Genomic DNA, 18,650 nt, shown 5'->3' with positions numbered 1-18,650 from the left:
CACGTGGCAGAATGTAGATTGATATAAATGGGTTGATCTAAGTTATAAGAGCTAGTTGGGGAAAAGCCTAAGCTCAGGCCAAACTTTCATAAATAATGAATCCCTGTGTTGTTATTTTTGAGCTGGTGGCCCAAAGAAAATTCCAACTATCCAAGAAGCCTTCTGGTTCTCAGCCCCAGGGAGGGATCTGAGGCTGGGAACCAGTCAAGGGCACAGGGCTTCCTTTTCTGGAGGGTGTTTCCGCTGGCAGAAAGCAGACACAGTTGTACATCACACCGCCAGATTGGAGAGTGTCCTATAAAACCCCTTGGAAGACTAAGAAATGTCACATTGCCAGTTGACTCCTGACTACAAGTCACATTTGGACTTAGAATACAGGAGAAAGGCCACATTTGGGGCTCCCTGTCCTGTAGTCGGGCATGGATGTCCACCTATAATCCAGTACTTAACAGGGAGAGGTGGAGGATGCCCTGAGTTTGAGGCCAGCCTGGGCTATGGCAGTGCCCTTCCTGTAGCTGAGCCAATGTCCTGCAAGCCAGCTGCTCACTTCTGGCTCCTCCCGGAGCACGTCCAGACTACACACTGTTGCACACTATGGCTGTGTTTCTCAGCGAGTTTGCACCTGTCCTTGATGGCTGGTGGCTTTGGGCTGTACTTCCCTGTCACTGGCCAGCTGCCCTGACTGCTATCTACCACCTGGAACCCACTGCCTGTGAAAATGTATCCAAGCACAAGCTCAGCTGTGCTCTAGGCTAGCCTGCTTGCCCTGGGGGCACATATTCCAAGTCCCAGCTACTTAGGAAGTTGAGGCAGTATTGCCTGGAGCTAACCTGGGCAAAATACACAAATTCAAAACTATGTGCTTTAGGCATGGATTTTATTCATTTTTACTCTAAAACATACATGACTAACTTTAGAAAAGTACAAATTAAAAATCATTTATATATAAACTCATATGCTTGTTATGAGGCTAGAGTTACTATTGTATATTTGGGGCCAATCTGACGACAGTCCCCACCACCCCAAGGAATTGAGAAAATTGTCTTAAAAAAAAAAAAAAAGAACCAACCAACTAAACAGAATATCAGATGAGGCTGAGGACGTGGCTCAGCTGGTGGGATGCTGGCCAGGCGTGCATAAGCCCCACATAACCGGAGTGTGGTGGTACAGGCCTATAATCCTAGCACTCAGGAGGTAGAGAGAGGAAGATCAATAGTTCAGGTTCCTCAGTTACAGGTTTGAGGCCAATATGGGATAAATGAGCCAGTCTCAAAAATAAGAATCAGATACTGAAGAATGTTTCTTGTGCTGTGAACAAACACCAGAACCAGAAAGCACCGTGGTATCTGCCTCAAAGCTGCCCGTGTTGGAAGGCATCAGCTCCCAAAATTGGCCCAGAAAATGCCCAGGGCTCCTGTGTTGACCCCAGCTTAGCCCTGCATTAGGCACACATACCACAGGGCCTCTGAATCCTGTTGCTGACCTGGGCAGAAGTGTGTACTGGAGCAGCTTCCCTCCTGTTAGTGGCAGGCTCATTTCTGAAAGCCCATCTCCATGGGATGGCATCTACTCCCATTAGGAAGGACATACGATGAGATTCTTAGGAAATGAAAAACAGGGACATTTCCATGTCCTAAGTTCCTGGTTATTGCTACTTTAACAAATTACATGCAGAGTAGCTTCTTGTGGTTTTTACCATCTGACAATTATTGGTCACAACTCACTGGTCCTCTGGGCTAGTTGCTAAGTTGCTTTGTGAGCACTCTGGTGGAAGTTTACACAGCTCCTAAAGGCACCCGTGTTCTTGGCTTGGGGCCTTTTCCTTCCCAAGTGACTGTCCATGGATTCCACATCTCCTCCACACGAACCCTGTCACCTTCCAGTTAAGGGATTTTGTGAGGAGCCTACTCAGGTAATCCAAATTTTATTTCAAATTCATCTGACTAGAAATCTTAATTCCCTTCAGAAGGTACTGGGATGGGGAAGGACAGACGCGTTCTGCCTGTCACAACCTGAGTAGTATGAAGCATACCCTCCTTTAGGCAACAACTGTGTCTAATTGGGAGATACTTTTGTCAGTCAGGGTATAGAAAGTAGCTCAGGTCAGGGCCTGATATTTGGGTGACCATTAGCAGGTGACTAAGGACAAGGATATTGCTATAGAGTACCAGTAACTGGTGAGAAACGCCTGAGAAACAGCCAAGTTCAAGGCCTGTGGCTGGGTCACTGACCTCCACGTTCACATGGGACATTATGCAGAAGACTCAAGTTCTGGAGAAGGTATAAGACGTGGAGGTGGGAGTGGGGGATGGCTCAAGCCACTACTGGTAGGACAGGAGCCTAGGTAACAGAAGCACAGCCCTCAGTGCCCACACTGTGAGTGGCAGAGACAAGGCTGAACTCCTGAGGAGGCCCACAGCCTTCTTTGCTTACAGACTCCAATTCTCTCTAGAGAAGGGTGAGCAAATGGAGCACCCGACTCAGCCCTTCAGCACTGAGACGTAACAGGTAAGGAAAAGATCTGGATGACAGCTACCAAGGTGTACGTGGCATGAGATGACAACCCAGCTACCCTCTCCCACCCAGACATGGCCATGTGCAAGATTCTGATGCGCTGAGGCATGCTCAAACTGGAGTGTGACTACTGAAGTTACACAGCTGGTTCCCGGTCCTGATCAAGGCCAGATTGGTCCAGAGCTGTGGTTCTCAACCTCTGTCATGCTGTGATCCTTCTGATACAGTTGTTCCTCATGTTGTGGTGACCCCCAACCAGAAAATTATTTTGTTGCTACTTCATAACTGTAATGTTGGTGCTAGGATTTGTGACATAAACATGAGACCCAGAGAGGTCATGGCCCACAGGTTGAGAACCACTGGTCTAGAGGCTGACTTAAAACAGAGTTCTGTCCTCTGAGGATGAAGGGCTCTTCTTTTTTGTACCTTGTGGTTGAATCTATGAAAGACCAAGTTCATCTGAGGGAGTGGCCTAAACAGGTCTTTGCTAACAGACAGACCTATAGGATGTGTCATGGCCCATGTCTACGGGTCGGGACAGGGTGGGGAGAGGCAGCTGCTTCAGGCGGTCTCTCCACTGCTGCCCATGTGGCAGTATGGAACACCTCACCCTCTCTGTGGCTGGCATGAGGGGCATCTCCCTTACCAAAGGGGCTGATACAGGACCATCCACACAGAACTGAATGAAGCCATGAAGGTTTCCTAAGAGGCTGCTGAAGTTTCTTTGGCCATAAAGAGGGTTTTCTCCCAACTCCAGAAGCCTCTGCCAGCTTCCCGCCAGCTCAATTACACCACTGAGGATGGAGGTCCCAGCTGAGTGTAGCATCAATCCCTCCACTCCCAACCCCTGCTAGGACTTCTGCCTGAGCGAGAGCAGGCCAGCAATGGGGTATCTGTGTGACGTGCCACACCAAGAGACAGGAAAATGTCCTTATGTGAGTCTCAATGCCAGACTGCAAGGGCTAGTAGAAGAAAAGTCCCATCGTGTGGCTCTCTGAAGCTGGAGCGTCTTGAAGCTTGCTGTGCAGTTCAGGGTGGGGATGGTGCCGGCAGCAGATGAAGCACCTTCCTTCCCATTGGTCCTTACGTTTGACTTCACACAAGTGGTCTAAGGTTGTGTTAACTCACTTTTGAGGATCTCACATGGGTCCACATGTAGGTTACCTGCTGTCCAAAATGCCGTGTTTGACATTCAATCCATGTGTAGAAACATCAAATCCAAGCACTGCACTCAGGCGGAAGGACGACAGCTGGAAAGCCTCCAGCTCAGAGGTCTACCTCCACGGAGGAGAAACAAATTTGTTGGTCCCCATGGAAGACATGGCACAACACTTGCTTTCTCCATTCACTGATCACTGAGTGAAGCTGTGTGATGTACTCTTGATGGCACTTAGCGGAGGTGACCCTGGGCATTTTATTACTTTATCCCTGAACTTAAGAGGTGATGAGAATAGCACCCATTCCATAATTAGGTTTAAATACATCAATGCAAGGAAAACACCTTAGTCAGAGCCCTGCACATACCAACAACTGCTAGCTACTATTACTTAAAACACTTTCACCCAAGGAGGTGGAAAGTTTAGAACAGAAAATAGGAGGTTTAGCCACTGGTACTGGTTCCTGACATAAGCAGCTTCCACCTGCTTGTCCAAAACTCATCACGAGTGGTCCTCAATGTCTGCAGGTGACTGATCCAAGCCAGCTTGGCAGATGGAAAACTGATCAAGAAATGCAGTTTTAGGAACAGGGCAATAAAGTTTAATCTTGCAACTTAATAGACTTGGAGGCGTTCCGGTCAATGTAGAAGACCTTGCGAGCCTCAGAGGAGAAGCCCAGGCCAGCCCCACGGCTGTACTTCCAGCTCATGGCCCGGTCATAGTCCTGCTGCAGATTCTGCTGGAGTGTGTCTGAAGACTTCTTGTCCAGGGCCATGTTATGCCTGCTAGTCATGCTGGGAGGGCGGCTGAATGACGGGGACAGATGCTTAAAGCCGCCCATAAGCTTCAGGAATTTCAGCTTCTGCTCTTCATTTTCAAAGCCAGCAGTGTCCCACTGGCCAAACTGGGTTCCCTGAGTAGAGAGAAAAGGCTGTCATTGCCCTTGAAGACAAACACCTCCTCTCTCTCAGCCAAGCAATGGACTGTTTCATCCATCCTAATGAGTCCTAACGCTTAATGGGAGTGATATGTCAAGAAGGACCAGCCCGAGAGCCCACCACTGGCTTCTCACAAGGGCATCACTGCACACCAAGCTAATTTGAGCTCTATTCTTTCTCCCTACACATGGCGACAGCGAGAAACTTCACCTCACTTCATGTATCACACACAATACCTCAAAACACAAACACACCTCACCTGACTGTAACACTTCCCAACCTTTCCACAGCCCACCTTGTGTTTTTTTTGTGTGTGTTCATACACAATGTATGTGCACACATGCGGAGGTCAGAGGATAATCTCAGGTTGGTCCTTGTCTTCTACCTTGAGACAAAATCTCTATTGATTTTTCTGCTGCATATGCTCGGCTGGCCCTGAGCTTCCAGAGATCCTCCTGTATTGCCTATATTATGCAGTGAGCCTCTGATTTTAAGTATCCATTCTGAGAGGGAAGCTTATTAAGACCCAGGAAGTAAGCTCATAAGTCTCAGATAGTCCTTGGAACTTAGCAGATCACAAGGCCCTTTCCTCCTCAAGGTCACACGAGCAGGAAGGACTGCAGACCAGCTGAGCAGCCTGCAAGTTGTGCACAGTGCTCCAGAGTTTCAGCTTTCATGAGCTGTCACTCATGCTGAGGGGGACTTTTGGCAATGCAGCCATCCTTCAGCTATTCATACTCTTCTAAGTAACACCTCACCTATACTCCTGCAACCCCAATAAACTAGTTTATCCAGTTTTGGTGGTATCATTACTTTGGTCTGACACTGACTCCCTATCTGGGGTGAGCAGATGTTTGGTTGCACATCCATAGATCAGTGTCCTACAACAGACTCCCAGCACCTCACAGGAGTGCTGACATCACAGACACTTGTGTGTCTGGCTTTCAAGGGACTTGTGGGGATTCAAACTTAGATCCTCATGCTTGCTTGAGTGGCAAGTGCTTTAAGCACCAAGCCACCTCCCTCACCCCTTTCCCCACCTTGTAGCACAGAGCACATCATAACCCTTCCCTCAGTCTCAACACAGCAAAGCTGCCCCACATCACAGCACTCACCAGCCAGGTACTCCAGACAAGAGTAAGGTCAGGACCCACCAGTACACAGAAGGCCCTGTGCTAGAAAACCCACTCCACCTCGGGTCTGCAAGATAGGCAGGAAGCCCAAGTCCCCAAGACTGTGACGCCTGAAGTTAAGGCAGCGTGGGATAAAGCCCCACCTGTGTGATCCAGTCACAACCACTCTCCCTAAGCCTCAAAGCCCTCTTCTAATGGGCGAACACCCTCACACCAGCACCAGAGAGCAGAGTCAGGCCTTATGCCAAAGCCACAGCACACAATTTTCACCATATCGTAGGTCCACACTTGACTGCTGACCTCCACATGGTCCAAGAGCCAAATACCAACCTAGCATTCATTTCTAAGTTGGTGTTGGGAGACAATCAGAACAGGTATCACTACAGCTATCCTAGATGAACTGGTGACATTCTCTCAGCCTCATGTGACCCATGTAAGTGTGGCTTCCTAGACTGCAGTTTCTAAGGCAGACGCTGCCTGTGACACCAGTTAGATCTAAGCCCAGGGCTGACTGGGCCTGGCAAGCTGGCTCTTCTAGAACTGCTGGTCCTGCCAGTCTGGAATCCCCATCAACGCAATGGAATTTCCACAAGCAGGTGACCAAGGACACCCAGAATACCTCTGGCTGGCTCCAGGACCCATGCTCTGGCAGCCAGATTACGAGAATGGTGCCTGGAGCACTGGTTGAGTGATGTGACCCTGTCTCGTTCTATTTATTCAATTTGCTGTCCTATCAGCTCTGCTCAGCTTAAGAGGTGAGAGAGAAAGAAGACACACAACAAAACTCCAGGGCTAGAGATGTGGCTCAGTTGGTAAAGTACCTGTCTAGCGTGTATAAAGCCCTGGGTTCTATCTCGGGCAGCATATAAACCAGGCCTAGTGTGCATGCACTTGGGAGGTACAGGCAGGAAGATTAGGAGTTCAAGTTCATACTTGCCTACACAGTCTTTGTAGGAGGCTACATGAAACCCTATCTAAGCAAACAGAAAGACCTACTCCATCCCCTCTGCCCATCCCGAGGCCATAATAGGAGTCCATTTAATAGAAATGGAAACTGAGGTTCTCCAAGGAGAAGACACTAGCCTAGAGAGTGGCAGCCAGTAACTGGCCTCAGGCCTCACATCCAGATCAATGCTGTCTGTTAAGCAGGAGGCTAAGGACAGAGCAGGCCCTACCCTAGGTATGGTCCTTCCCTCTCTCCTCCCAAATTTACTGAGTACCAAGTTCATGGCCACACCTCCCAAACACATAACAAAACTTTCTATGCTACCTCCTATTCCCCTTTCTGTACCTAAACTCCACAGTGGCTCCCTTGGGTCACTGCCCAATAAAAATGTCCCCATGTTCCTGGAGTGAACCGGAGTGACACATTAGCTAGTTCCTGCTACCCTGTCATCAGTCAAAGTCCACTCCCACTTCTGGGCCCTGCACGCTAAGGACAGGTACCACCACACTCCGGGCTTAGGACAAGTGCCACCTGCTCCGAGAAGCCTTCCTCCCAATCATCTAGGACAGCATACAAACCCTCCTCCACACTCACCCCCTCCAGGCCCTAGACCAATAGTTTTCAACCTTCCTAATGTTGTGGTCCTTTAACAGTTCCTCATGTTGTGATCACCCCAACCATAACATTCTTTTTGTTGCTATTCCATAACTGTAATTTTGCTACTGTTAAGAATTGTAATACAGCCGGGCGGGGGTGGCGCACGCCTTTAATCCCAGCACTTGGGAGGCAGAGGCAGGCGGATCTCTGTGAGTTCGAGACCAGCCTGGTCTACAAGAGCTAGTTCCAGGACAGGCTCCAAAACCACAGAGAAACCCTATCTCGAAAAAACCAAAAAAAAAAAAAAAAAAAAAAAAAATTGTAATACAGCCGGGTGGCGGTGGCACACGCCTTTAGTCCCAGCTACAGAGAAACTGTCTCAAAAAAAAAAAAGAAAAAGAAAAAGAATTGTAATGCAGCCGGGCGGTGGAGGCAGAGGCAGGTGGATCTCTGTGAGTTCGAGGTCAGCCTAGTCTATAAAGTGAGTTTCAGGACAGCCAGGGCTGTTAAACAGAGAAACCCTGTCTAGAAAAACTAAAAAGAACTGTAATGTAAATATCTGTTTTCCAATGGTCCTGTGAAACAGTCATTTGACCTTCACGGGGATTGTGACCTGTCACAGGTTGAGAGCCACTGCACTAGACAGGCTGATGAGGGTCCTGTGTACCTGCACACCCAGCACAGGCGGGATACCAGCTAGGCGCTGAGGTTCGGCAGCTGACTGAAGGCAGACATGTGATGCTATGGCCAGGCCCAACAACCTATGTATCCATGGTCCTCATATTTTCTCCCACCTGGTCTACCTTCTCAGAGAGGGTCTGGACATTTTCCAAATCTTGGAAAGACTTAAGGGTCTTGAGTCTTAGAGGCCTGGCCCCCACTTCCATATCTCCTGCATGCCCTTAGCACCCTCCATGGGCACTTCTCACAGCTACAAAGAGCCCCTTCTCAATCCATCATCTACAACAGGACAGGAAGCCTAGATGGCACATCTCAGCGGCGAGCTCCCTAGCAGGGAGACCAGCACCTTCAGAGGAAGTGCAGCTGGCTCAGACCAATTCTGTGCCTGGGCACCTTAGGTTCTAGATGTCAATTCCACCACAGTAAACCCACCGTCCACTTCTTGGGTTCTGAAGCCTCTGTCTTGCCCGACTCACGATCAATCTCCTCTTGCAAGGCCTTCCGCCTCACCTGTGCAGGACAAAAGAGGGTGATGAGACCCAGAATCTTAATGCTGCACAGAGGTAGGGCAGGTGTGGGTGGCAGTTCAAGAGCCTCACTCTGCTATCAAGCATACAGGACACTCTGGTTAATAGCTGGCCCCTGGGTCTGAAACACTTGTCTTGAGCACAGTTTCTTGAAAAGTGATTTTCTTGTAACAGAGAGTCATCCCTTTACCAGGAGAACATTCTATAACAGTCATATTTTGAAACTTGTCCACACTGTAATGCCTAGGCCCTGTCTTGTGCATACATATTGTGTATACTGAAGTCAACTTCCACAAGGAAAGCACTGCTTTCTAGAAACAAGGCAGACACGAGCTGGAATCCCAACAATGCTGCTAACCAGCTTTGCAGCCTTGCAAACCTCACCTAACCTTTCTGATCACTGGATTATTCATCTGCAGAAGTGGAAAAGTTCCAGAAGCTTGTGGTTGGGGAAGAAACAGCAGCATCTGTAGCAGAGAACTGGGCACTCTCGGGCTAGGCCAGCTCAGGGTCTCTGCCGGCACCTTGCCAAGGATTTAGATCTAACTTATTCTCCTTCAGGACTTTGAAATGAAGGGACCTTTCATACAATTCTAAACACAAAATGTACAAGAGCTGCTGCAGAGGAGAAACCAGGGAAGAGGGTAACAGGTGAGTGATCACCAAGACAGAGAGAGCAGTGAGTAGATAGATCTGCATGACTCCCCCTTCTCAGTCATAGAACGCAAGAGAAACCAGAAGCGCTCAGGAGTTCACATGACAGTGAGCGTGAGAACGCCAGCTGTTTGTCCTCTCAGAAATGTGCTATCTTCCCATTTCACACACAAGCAACTTTCAGTATTTATGGGAAAACAAAAGACTCAAGGGCCACCCTGAAAGCCTCGGGGACTACATTTAGTAGGCACAGAGAACTACAAAGTCCAAGAGCTCTGCACAGTACTGGGTGGCTGGGGCTGCTCAGCATTTGGCTGTCTTAGGGGACTAAGGACACCCAAAAGCAGCAAGGGACAGGGCTTGGGAGAATTGAGACCCCAGGGTCAGGCCCTCTGCATAGTGCCCTGGGCCACTATAGCATCCCTGGGCCTGCAGTGAGGTTAGGAACTGCCTGGAGGCCAGTGGTTCAGGCCTGTCCAGGAGAGATGCTCCAGCAGCATCCCTCCTCTGGTCCTCCCCATAGATACAGCAAGCATCACTCTGTTCCAAGTGCAGTTCCCTGACTACAGCACTACAGCAGGTTTGGCTCATCACCATCTCTTCTGGGTGGCTCTCCTCAGACCCCACCCACTTCTAAACACAGCCTCCATCTTCCTTTCTTTCCTAAGGTGGAGATGATGACCTGAGAGGCAGGATTAGCCAATCTGACATACTGCTGCCTCAGCAGGCACCATGGGGACCAGCTGCCTCCTTCCAATACACCCTCCCCTTGGCTTCCACAGCTGCCTGGAAGGACCCATGCTGATCCACAGAAGAGAAGGGTCAGCAGCCAGTAAACCATAGACTAACACCAGGCACCCACAGCTCCTCAATCCTGTCAGGCCAAAGAGTCAAGGGACATAAAAACTCCTGAACTAATTCATGGAGACAACCCATGGGTGTGCCTGGGTGTATGTACCTGCTCTAGCTACAGACAGGGTCATAGGACCCCTGTCTTCCTGAAAGCCTGCAATGGGTTACATGGGAGGGCCTATCAGGACCCTCATAAATAGTCACGGCAGTTTTGGGATCCCCTAGCTAGAGGTACAGGAGGGTATGAGTTCACCTGCCCCTAGAGGTGTGCCATGGAATCAGCCAAAAGGCCTTCACAGATCCTAGTCCCTCTGAGCCCAGAACTTGTAGCCTGATGTGTGCTGAGGGTTCCTAGGGGGTGACAAGAGGTAAGGGGGGGGGGGCACGGGACAGGCTGGGCCATACCTGATCTATGCAGGCCTCATCCATGTTGCCTTTCTTTTCCAGTACCACCTCCAGGTCTGTGTCCGACTCCTGCAGGAAAGGCAGATATTAACTCAGGCAAGCCCCAGCAGCCCTCTGAGTAAAGCCACACTATCTAGGAAAGAGGAGAAAGCACAGCAGCACTAGCGTCTGCCACTAAGACAGAACCTCAGTCGACAAAGCCTCGTCCACTTTCCCTTTCATGCATCTCCCCAGCAAATGGTGCCATGAAGTCAGATGACAAAGAAGCAGAGGCTCAGAGAGGTAAAGGGATTTACAACCAGATCAGACCCGGAAGCTCAGTGACAGGCTAACTCCAATTCAGCTCTCCTGACTCAAGGCTGATGGCCCAGCAGGGGTCTCCCCAACTATTTTTATCCAAGTCCTAGGGGTATTCTCTAACTGCAAGTCAGGCCAGGGGCAGTACCTGGTCTACCACGAATGACAACTGCCAACAGCTTTTGCATTTTCTTCAGAATGCTGTACATGGCCCCACTGCCACGTATATGTATATGAGATGACTGGGGGTGTGTGTGCGTGTGCACATGCGTGCACATGTGCACTTTCTTTACCCCTCCTTACACTATTACTGGCCTGTGTGACTCAGGAAACTTTGTGGGCTGTCTGGAAGATGTGAGGCAGAGGGGATACCTTCCCTGATCTCTTTGGGGAAAATGATCCTAAAATCAAATGGAACTAGCTTTAAACCTCTGGGTTCCCTAACCCTGAAGTTTGTGTGCTGCATGTCCATGGGTACATTCAGTTGGAGGCAATCAGTGTTGTCTTCTGTCAATCTCTTATCATTGCCTTGAGATGGGGTCTCTCAAAGAACCAGAAGCTAGCTCTTGGAACCTCCCTTCCCACTAGTGCTGAGATCACAGAAATATACTGCCATACACAGCTTTTAGGTGGCTACTGGGGATTTGAACTCAGATCCCAGTGGTTACAGAGCAAGCACTCTTACCCACTAACCATCTCCCTAGCTCTGAGTTTCTGAATAAAGAGGAGCATGTCTGATTGACCTAAGTTTACCCAGGACCCACATAATAAAGGAGAGAATGGTCTTCCTCAAATTGTCTTCTGACTTGCACAATCAAGCCATGTGTGGTCAAACAGAGAGAGCCTAATGCATGAAGACAAAGCTGGGAGAAGGCCAGCAACCAGAAGCCCCCTGCAGGCCCCAACTATCCCTGTCATCACAACCCCATCTGGAAAAGAAGATGAAGGTCAGCAACATCTTCCTGACAGCCCTGTCTCCCAAGGTGCTCCTCACTCAGGAAATGGCCATCAGCAACTGCAGGAGGGAGGGCCACTGGGCAATGGCTGGCAGAGCTAGAGAAGCCAGAGCTTGCTCCCATTGAAGACAGTCACTTCTTGGGTTGCTGAGACAATGGAAAATGGCTTTTCAGAAAGGACACATTGGCATCTCCTGACACGCTTAGGGGTCTCCTGAACCAGAAGCAACACTGGGTGTGTGACCCAACTCTACCTGGCCCCAACTGGGTGACCTCAGACAAATTCTTCAGCCTCACGCTGTCCTTATCTGTGAGCTAGAGAGAAGCAGGATGGTTTCCCCATCGGACTTGTGGGTGAAGTTGAGAGCTCTGAGCTTCAGGCACGCTATGTAATCCTACAGACTATAGCTGCAGATACCAGGCTATCTCAAACTATCAGTTTTGGAGGTAGCCAGCAAGTGAAAAGAACACAAGCCATAAGACAGTCATGTAAAAACAGACTCCATTTATGGATGGTGAAGGACAACTGTACTTCTTACTAGCGATGCTGCAGGAGCCCTGGGATCCACTGTACTTGGAAACAGATAATTCCTATCCTTTTCTAGCACATATTCACACACACAGTGAGGCGTTCCGTTAGCACAAGTGCCCATGCTGACATGTCTGTAGGTACTCACATGGCAACCCCACCAAGTCCCGAGGAACCCTACCTCTTCTTCCTCCTGCCAGCGGTCTTCCTTTACTCCACTGTCTTTCCTCTTCTTTTTCTTCCTTTTCACAGCCAGCCCTTCACCGTCTGGCTGGTCCACCTTTTTCTTGGATTTCACTTTCTTCTTCCCAGGGGACTTTGGGCTGTCTATCGGGATGTAGTCCAAAGCTTCGCTTTTGAGTGACTTCTTACTTCCTTTCTTCAGGCTGCTCTCTACAGAGACCTTGGAGTGGATTGGGAGGATGTCTCCCTCTTGGTGGGTCTTCTTCTTCTTTTTCTTTGTGCTGTGCTCTCTGGGGCTCCCCTGCTTCCTTTTCTGCCCCAAGGCCGCCTGCTCCTCACCCTCTGTCTCCCCTGAGCATGGGCACAGAGCATCCCCAGCCTCACAGAACCAAGAGTCCTGGGGAGGACAGGCCTCAATGTCCAGAACCTTTTTTTCCTTCCTGTGTTTTTTGGCCTTCTTACTGGCTTTGCTTACTTCCTCAGCACGCTTGGGGTCTGGGGAGGTCTTCAGCACTGAGCCTTGGGAGGTGGCTGGTGGTAAGGACTTCCTTCTCTTCTTTTTCTTCTCTCCGCTGACGCATTCTGCTGACTGCTCACGAACCTGCCTTCTAGGGCTGGGGGACTTTTTCCATCCTCTCTGTGTGGCCTCCGACTCCAGGTGCTCCTCCAAGTGAGCAGTAGGGGACTTTTTCTTCTTCTTTCTCTTGCCCAGTGATGTCTCAGGGTCCTGTCCTTCACCCACATTGTTGGAGGGAGACGTAACTCTTGGAGGAGAAACATCGACAAAATAGTCGTTATTGTTTAAGACTGAGTATTGAGTCTCTGGTTCTGTGACCTCTGTAACCATCGCCTTCTTTCTCTTCTTCTTCTTTTTCTTCTTCTCTGGGAGCCGGGGGCCCAGGTCTACTTTCTGAGTCTTGGTGACCATTCCTGAGGAGAAAAACAGAAATAATGCAATTTATCATTTTACCCAGTCCCAGGCTGTGGTTCTGAAGCTCTTTATAGTGTTTCTCTGAGTGGGCAGCTTGACATGCAGAGAAATGGGGAAAACAGTCCCCATTCACTGGGAACAGGAGGAAAGACATTTAAATAGCAGGAAGTATAAATCCAGATAGCCCTTTGTTCAAAGCCAAACTACTCACTCAACTTGACTCTGATCAACTTAACCTCTCTGAATGTCAGTTGCCTTTTCTGGGAGGAAACAACACATCCATCCTGGAAGAGGTGCTGGAGAAACCACAGAAAAGAGCACTGGTGAGACCTTGTCTACCATCTTCCTGAAACCACCAGACCTAAATTCAACAGATTTTTACCAAGTGGCTACCCAAGTCAGCACTGCAGGTCCCAACTGTGATCAAGCCTTTGGCTGGCCCCCACAGCTTCCCTTTTACCAGATGAAACAGAAATTCCATACAGCCTTCCTCACTGACTACCATCAGACCCCAAAAAGTGGCCAAGTTAAGTCAACCCTTTCCTCTGGCTGATCTAAATAGTGCTACGACAGTAGATAGGATGAATCCCTTGTCCCTCAACTTTTACCATCCCAAGCTACCTAAACAACATGGCACAGCGAGACAAGCCTCAGCCAAGACTCCAAACACTTGTGTCCAATGGAAACACTGGTATTCTCCTTCTTGCCTGATAGCATTTGCTTCTCTGGACCTCAGTTTTACCCTCCATATAAAGGCTGAACCAGAAGGTACTCAATTGGGGGCTGCCTCAGTCTGCAAGTCTGTTTCACTTCTTCAATTTCAAAGTGACTGCTGAGAATTAATGAGTGGCAATAACACTTAGAAACCATGATTACCTAGCTTTCCTCAGGAAAATGGAAGTATTTACGACAAGTGGTTAGAGGCCTCAATATATGGCTTTCACTACAGTCGCCAGTCTGGTTCTTGCTACTCCCTGGACTAGAGGGAACTTAGAGACAAAACACCAGAAGATTCTAAGGGGGAGGTGAAAATTAGGAGACCAGGAGCGACTCCATCCTGCAGCACTCCTTGGCTTTGAGCTCACAGGCCCCACACAGGACTCAGGTCATTCCTGGTAGCCTCAATGATCTAGGCCAAGCCTGAGCTATAGAGTTCACGTCCATTCACACCTTGCTCTAGGGTTACGTGGACATTTCTGGTAATACCTAAAGCCATGCATTCATTCCTATCTACCCTATCGCCCGATGTATTCCTGGAGCTGCTCAGTGCCCGGGCCAGAGCAGGTTGTCAATACTTACTACAGGACCACTAATGATTCAGAGATGAATGCGATCAACACCAGTCATCAAAGCAGGCAGGCGGGGAAAAGACAAAGGTGCTAAGGGGAAGGGCAGACCAAGCCTGACGGCAAGTATGCAACCCAGAGCTTGGAAAGTTTGGGAAGGCAGAGGCAGAGCCAGGAAAAAACGTAAGTTAGAAGCCAGTTTGGTCTACAAAATGTGTACCAGGCCAGCCAGGGGTGCATAGGAAGCTAACTCAACTCTCTCTCCCTCCAGCAAGGGCCAAAGGCAGCAAGATAGCTTGTTGTTTGTTTGGTTGGTTTTTTTTGAGACAGGGTTTCTCTGTAGCTTTTGAGCCTGTCCTGGAACTAGGCTCTTGTAGACCAGGTTAGCCTCGAACTCACAGAGATCCACCTGCCTCTGCCTCCCGAGGAAGGAGAGGAAGTCGTGTGCCACTGCCCGGGTTGTGAGAGCTTGCTAAGTTTAGGGTTAGGAAGGTCACTTAACATGCTTATCTCTTAGGGCCTCAACTGCTGCGATAAAGCATAGGACGGAGAGGGTTTAGGTCATCTTACACTTTTGGTAACAGTCCACCACTGAGGGGAGTCAGGGCAGGAAGTCACGGCAGGAACCAAAGGAAAGAACTCATATACATGCCATGGAGGAATGCTGCTTACTGGTTTGCTCCTCGTGGCTAACTCAGCCTGCTTTCTCAGACAACTCAAGGCCACCTCCCAGGAGTGGCATTACCCACAGTGGGCTGGACCTTCCCACATCAATTATTAATCAAGAAAATGCCCCCAAAGACTTGCCTATAGATCAACGTTATGGAGGTATTTCCTCAGCTCTGAGTTCCTCTTCCCAAATGACGCTAGCTTGTGTCAAGCTGACCTCCAACTAACCATGACAGTGTCCAGTTGTCAAGAAAATGCTTGAACGTGGTTCTCTAGCTTGAGCAACAGAAGGACGGAGGTGTCAACCCTTTAGACTCAAGTGGAGGGTGATCCGGCAGTCAGCTGCCTCAGACAGAAGCCTTGAAAGTTCCACCGAACGGGTATATGTCCAGGTCTGAGGCAAAGGTGTGACTCTGGTCAACACGGATGACATGAACAGGACTGCAATGATGGTAATTAAGAAGGGAACAGATTGGGCCTCAAGACATACCGACTTTTAGAGTAAGACAGGGGAAGGGGGTTCACACAGGAGAGGAAGATACATGTCCCAAAAGGGCGGTGTCAAACAAGACCAGAATGCTACAGGATTGGGGGTAGTGGTCAAGAGAGAAGGCTGGAAGAAAAAAGTCCCAGGAATCAGCTTAATCCACTTTTAGCTCTGCCCCTCCGCTCTCTGTAACATCCTGCTTTCCAGTACGGTAACTGTTACAGGCATCCACTCTCGCCAGAAGTGGAAACGAATCTACACCGCATCACCTAGGAACACATGCTTTCTTCAAAAGCGCTGTTTTGGATAAACTTAGCTACGCCAGCCTGGTCTACAACTGTGATCCTCCAGCCTCAGCAGCCCGCGCACTGGAATTATAGACGTGGGCCATTACGCAGGCTCTTAAAGCACTTTGAAATTCCCGCAGTAGCCTCAGGCAGAGTTGGTGTGACCGCCCCCGCAAACATCATAGGCCTCGGAGACGTTAAATCACTAGGTCTCAAAGTCAGCAAGGGGCAAAACACGGATTCGAACTCAGAGGAGCGTGTGCTGTCCTCACGAACCGCAGACTGCTAGCTAGGGTCATCCCCAGGCCGACTTCAAGACAGGAGGACTTCGGGAAGAAACCGAGGACTGCGGGCAGGTTTGGAAGTGTCTTATCTTTGTTCTTCCTCTCTCTCACGGTGCAGGACCCACCAAGTAGCTCGCCCGCGCCACCCAAACTCACCTGGTCCACCCGCGGGCCAAGCCTCCCCACGTGAGCGCCCGCGCTGCCGTGACCCGGAAGTCATTTTCGCGCTTCTGGCCCGCCCCCGGGAGGGATGTCTACTTCCGGGTCGAGGCCTCACGGCGCCCACGGTTGCTTTGGAAACCGCGTGCATGGCGGCGTTCTGACAGGTGTCCAACCGCAGCGCGTAGCGCCAGGAGGCGGGAGGTTCCGTGGATTCTTCGGTCACTACACGGATGCCTGTGCCTGCAGTGTCGCCCGGGTCCCCAGAAAGGCTCGTGTCGCCCGCGCTGGTCGCCGAGCCGCCGGGGAAGAACCTGTGGGAGCAGATCTGCGAGGGTAGGCAGCCGCTGCTGGCCGGGCCAGGTGGGACGCGGGCGGGATCCGCGGGGACGCGCGTTCCGAGCCTCTGTGCGCCAGGCGGGTGACGCGCGCTGGCGGACCAGCCAAGGCTCGGGCCCACACGCGGAGAAACAGGCTGGCGGCTGTCTGGATTCCGGTGCGACCCCAGGCAACAGGCATGCAGGAGGAAACCGAGTCAGGGAGTTGCGTGGTGTGGAGCTTCGGAGTGGTGGCGCGGCCAGCCGCAGAGCTTCCGCTGGGAGGCAGGGAATGGGCTCTGTAGACTGGCCCAGGTAATTCCACTGTACGGAGTCAGCGGCCCATTCGGGGCGTACTTCGGTGTGAACAAATGGGTTTTGATCTCTTCTTGCCCACAAGCCTTCCTGAGCTCCCACAAACACAGGCTATCTCACTTGGTCCTTTGTAGCCCACATACTTTGGTCTTGGGGTCCTGTGATAGCCTTACAGTGAGCACAACAATGGTACGGATGTCGTGATGTTAGGAGACGGAACCACGTAGCCACAAATCCCTGGTTACAGGAAGAGTGTTAGTTTTCCTTAATTCCTAAGCTTTCAGATCTCAAAGTCAAAGACACAGATGCATTCCTAATCATTCTCTGTCACCGACTTTCCCAGTTCCTACTTCACCTCTGCCTTTTCTCTTTCCTCACTTTGTACTGCAGACTGGCCGCCAGCTCATAATGCTCCTGCCTCAGCCTCTCAACTACTGGAAAATTTTCGTTCTTGTTACATTAACTGTCCAAGCCGGGCGGTGGTGGCGCACACCTTTAATCCCAGCACTCGGGAGGCAGAGACAGGCGGATCTCTGTGAGTTCGAGGCCAGCCTGGCCTAGAAGAGCTAGTTCCAGGACAGGAACCAAAAAGCTACGGAGAAACCGTCTCGAAAATCAAAAAAATAAAAAATAAAAAACATTAACTGTCCAATACAATACTAATAGAAACTTCAGTAGTCTGCACTGTTCATTGTATTTGAGATGTGACTTGGGATTGACAGAATTGAAGAACTGGTTTTCTTATTTTATTAAATTTTAATAAGCTTAAATAGCAATATATGACTGCTGCACAGAATAGTTCCAGGTCAGTAAACGTTTATTGAATGGAAACTGGATTTGCTAGTGTATAATGGAAGAGAGGTGAGTTTGGAAGAAATGGAGAATACATAGAAGAGAGTTGTCGCTCAGAATCAGTACCCTTCATCGATTTCAACCCCATTAGGGCTTGAATTCCTTCTTCAGTGTAACACTTGCTCTAGAGAAAAATGTTCCATTTTGGTGTTCTTGTAAATTCCACCCTTAGGGTCCTTCCCTGAGGAACTAATCTCCAGCGACATTTGGGTGTCTGTATATTTATTGTCTTTTACTGAAGGAATTCGCTTTTCCAGACCCATAGTTCTTCATAGCACAGTTTCAAACCACATCGTGTAGTTTGTTTCTTTTCTAATTGCTGTGAGAAAATCCCTGACGAAGGCAACTCAAAGAAGGGTTTGATTTGGCTCACAGTGCGGGGGGGGGGGGGGGGTGAAAGGGGCCAAGGAAAAACACCCTGACCCTGACTTGGGAACAGGTATTGAAATCCCACCCCTCCCTGAGCGTGCTGAGCACTAAATCCCACCCATCCCAAGCCACCCTGGAAAAGCTCCGCCCCTCTCCTCAAGGAACCCTATGTAACTTCCACACCCTGTTCAGTTTTGCTGCCACCTCGCCCTAGAAGCAGCCACCCTCCTGGATTCTTCCTTCCTAATAAATGTCTTGAGTGAGGTTTGTTATGTGGTGTGACAATTTTGCTGGAGAGAAGCCTGGCCATAACAACTTTTGTCAG

At 49.8% G+C, this 18,650-nt stretch overlaps 2 protein-coding genes across 2 annotated transcripts in view; one reads left to right on the top strand and one right to left on the bottom strand.

Moving 5' to 3' along the window:
* Positions 1–804: 804 nt before the first annotated feature.
* Positions 805–16,661, bottom strand: Knop1 (lysine rich nucleolar protein 1). Its single transcript, XM_057777039.1, has 5 exons — positions 16,470–16,661; positions 12,368–13,299; positions 10,405–10,473; positions 8,399–8,476; positions 805–4,584 (listed from the first exon to the last, which is right to left on the bottom strand). Exons 1-5 carry the CDS (start codon positions 16,621–16,623, stop codon positions 4,273–4,275), a joined length of 1,545 nt encoding a protein of 514 aa, XP_057633022.1. The 5' UTR covers positions 16,624–16,661; the 3' UTR covers positions 805–4,272.
* Iqck (IQ motif containing K) overlaps positions 16,592–18,650 on the top strand; it is a 123,562-nt gene continuing 121,503 nt past the window's right edge. Inside the window, exon 1 of the mRNA XM_057777042.1 lies at positions 16,592–16,808. Within this exon, the coding sequence (XP_057633025.1) occupies positions 16,706–16,808 (103 nt within the window). The 5' untranslated portion in view covers positions 16,592–16,705. The remainder of the gene's footprint in view (positions 16,809–18,650) is intronic.

Source organism: Chionomys nivalis, chromosome 8 (genome assembly GCF_950005125.1).
Source record: "Chionomys nivalis chromosome 8, mChiNiv1.1, whole genome shotgun sequence".
NCBI classification, from domain to species: Eukaryota; Metazoa; Chordata; class Mammalia; order Rodentia; family Cricetidae; genus Chionomys; species Chionomys nivalis.
Note: the sequence above shows the minus strand (reverse complement) of the source record. Positions and strands in the feature narration are given on the sequence as shown.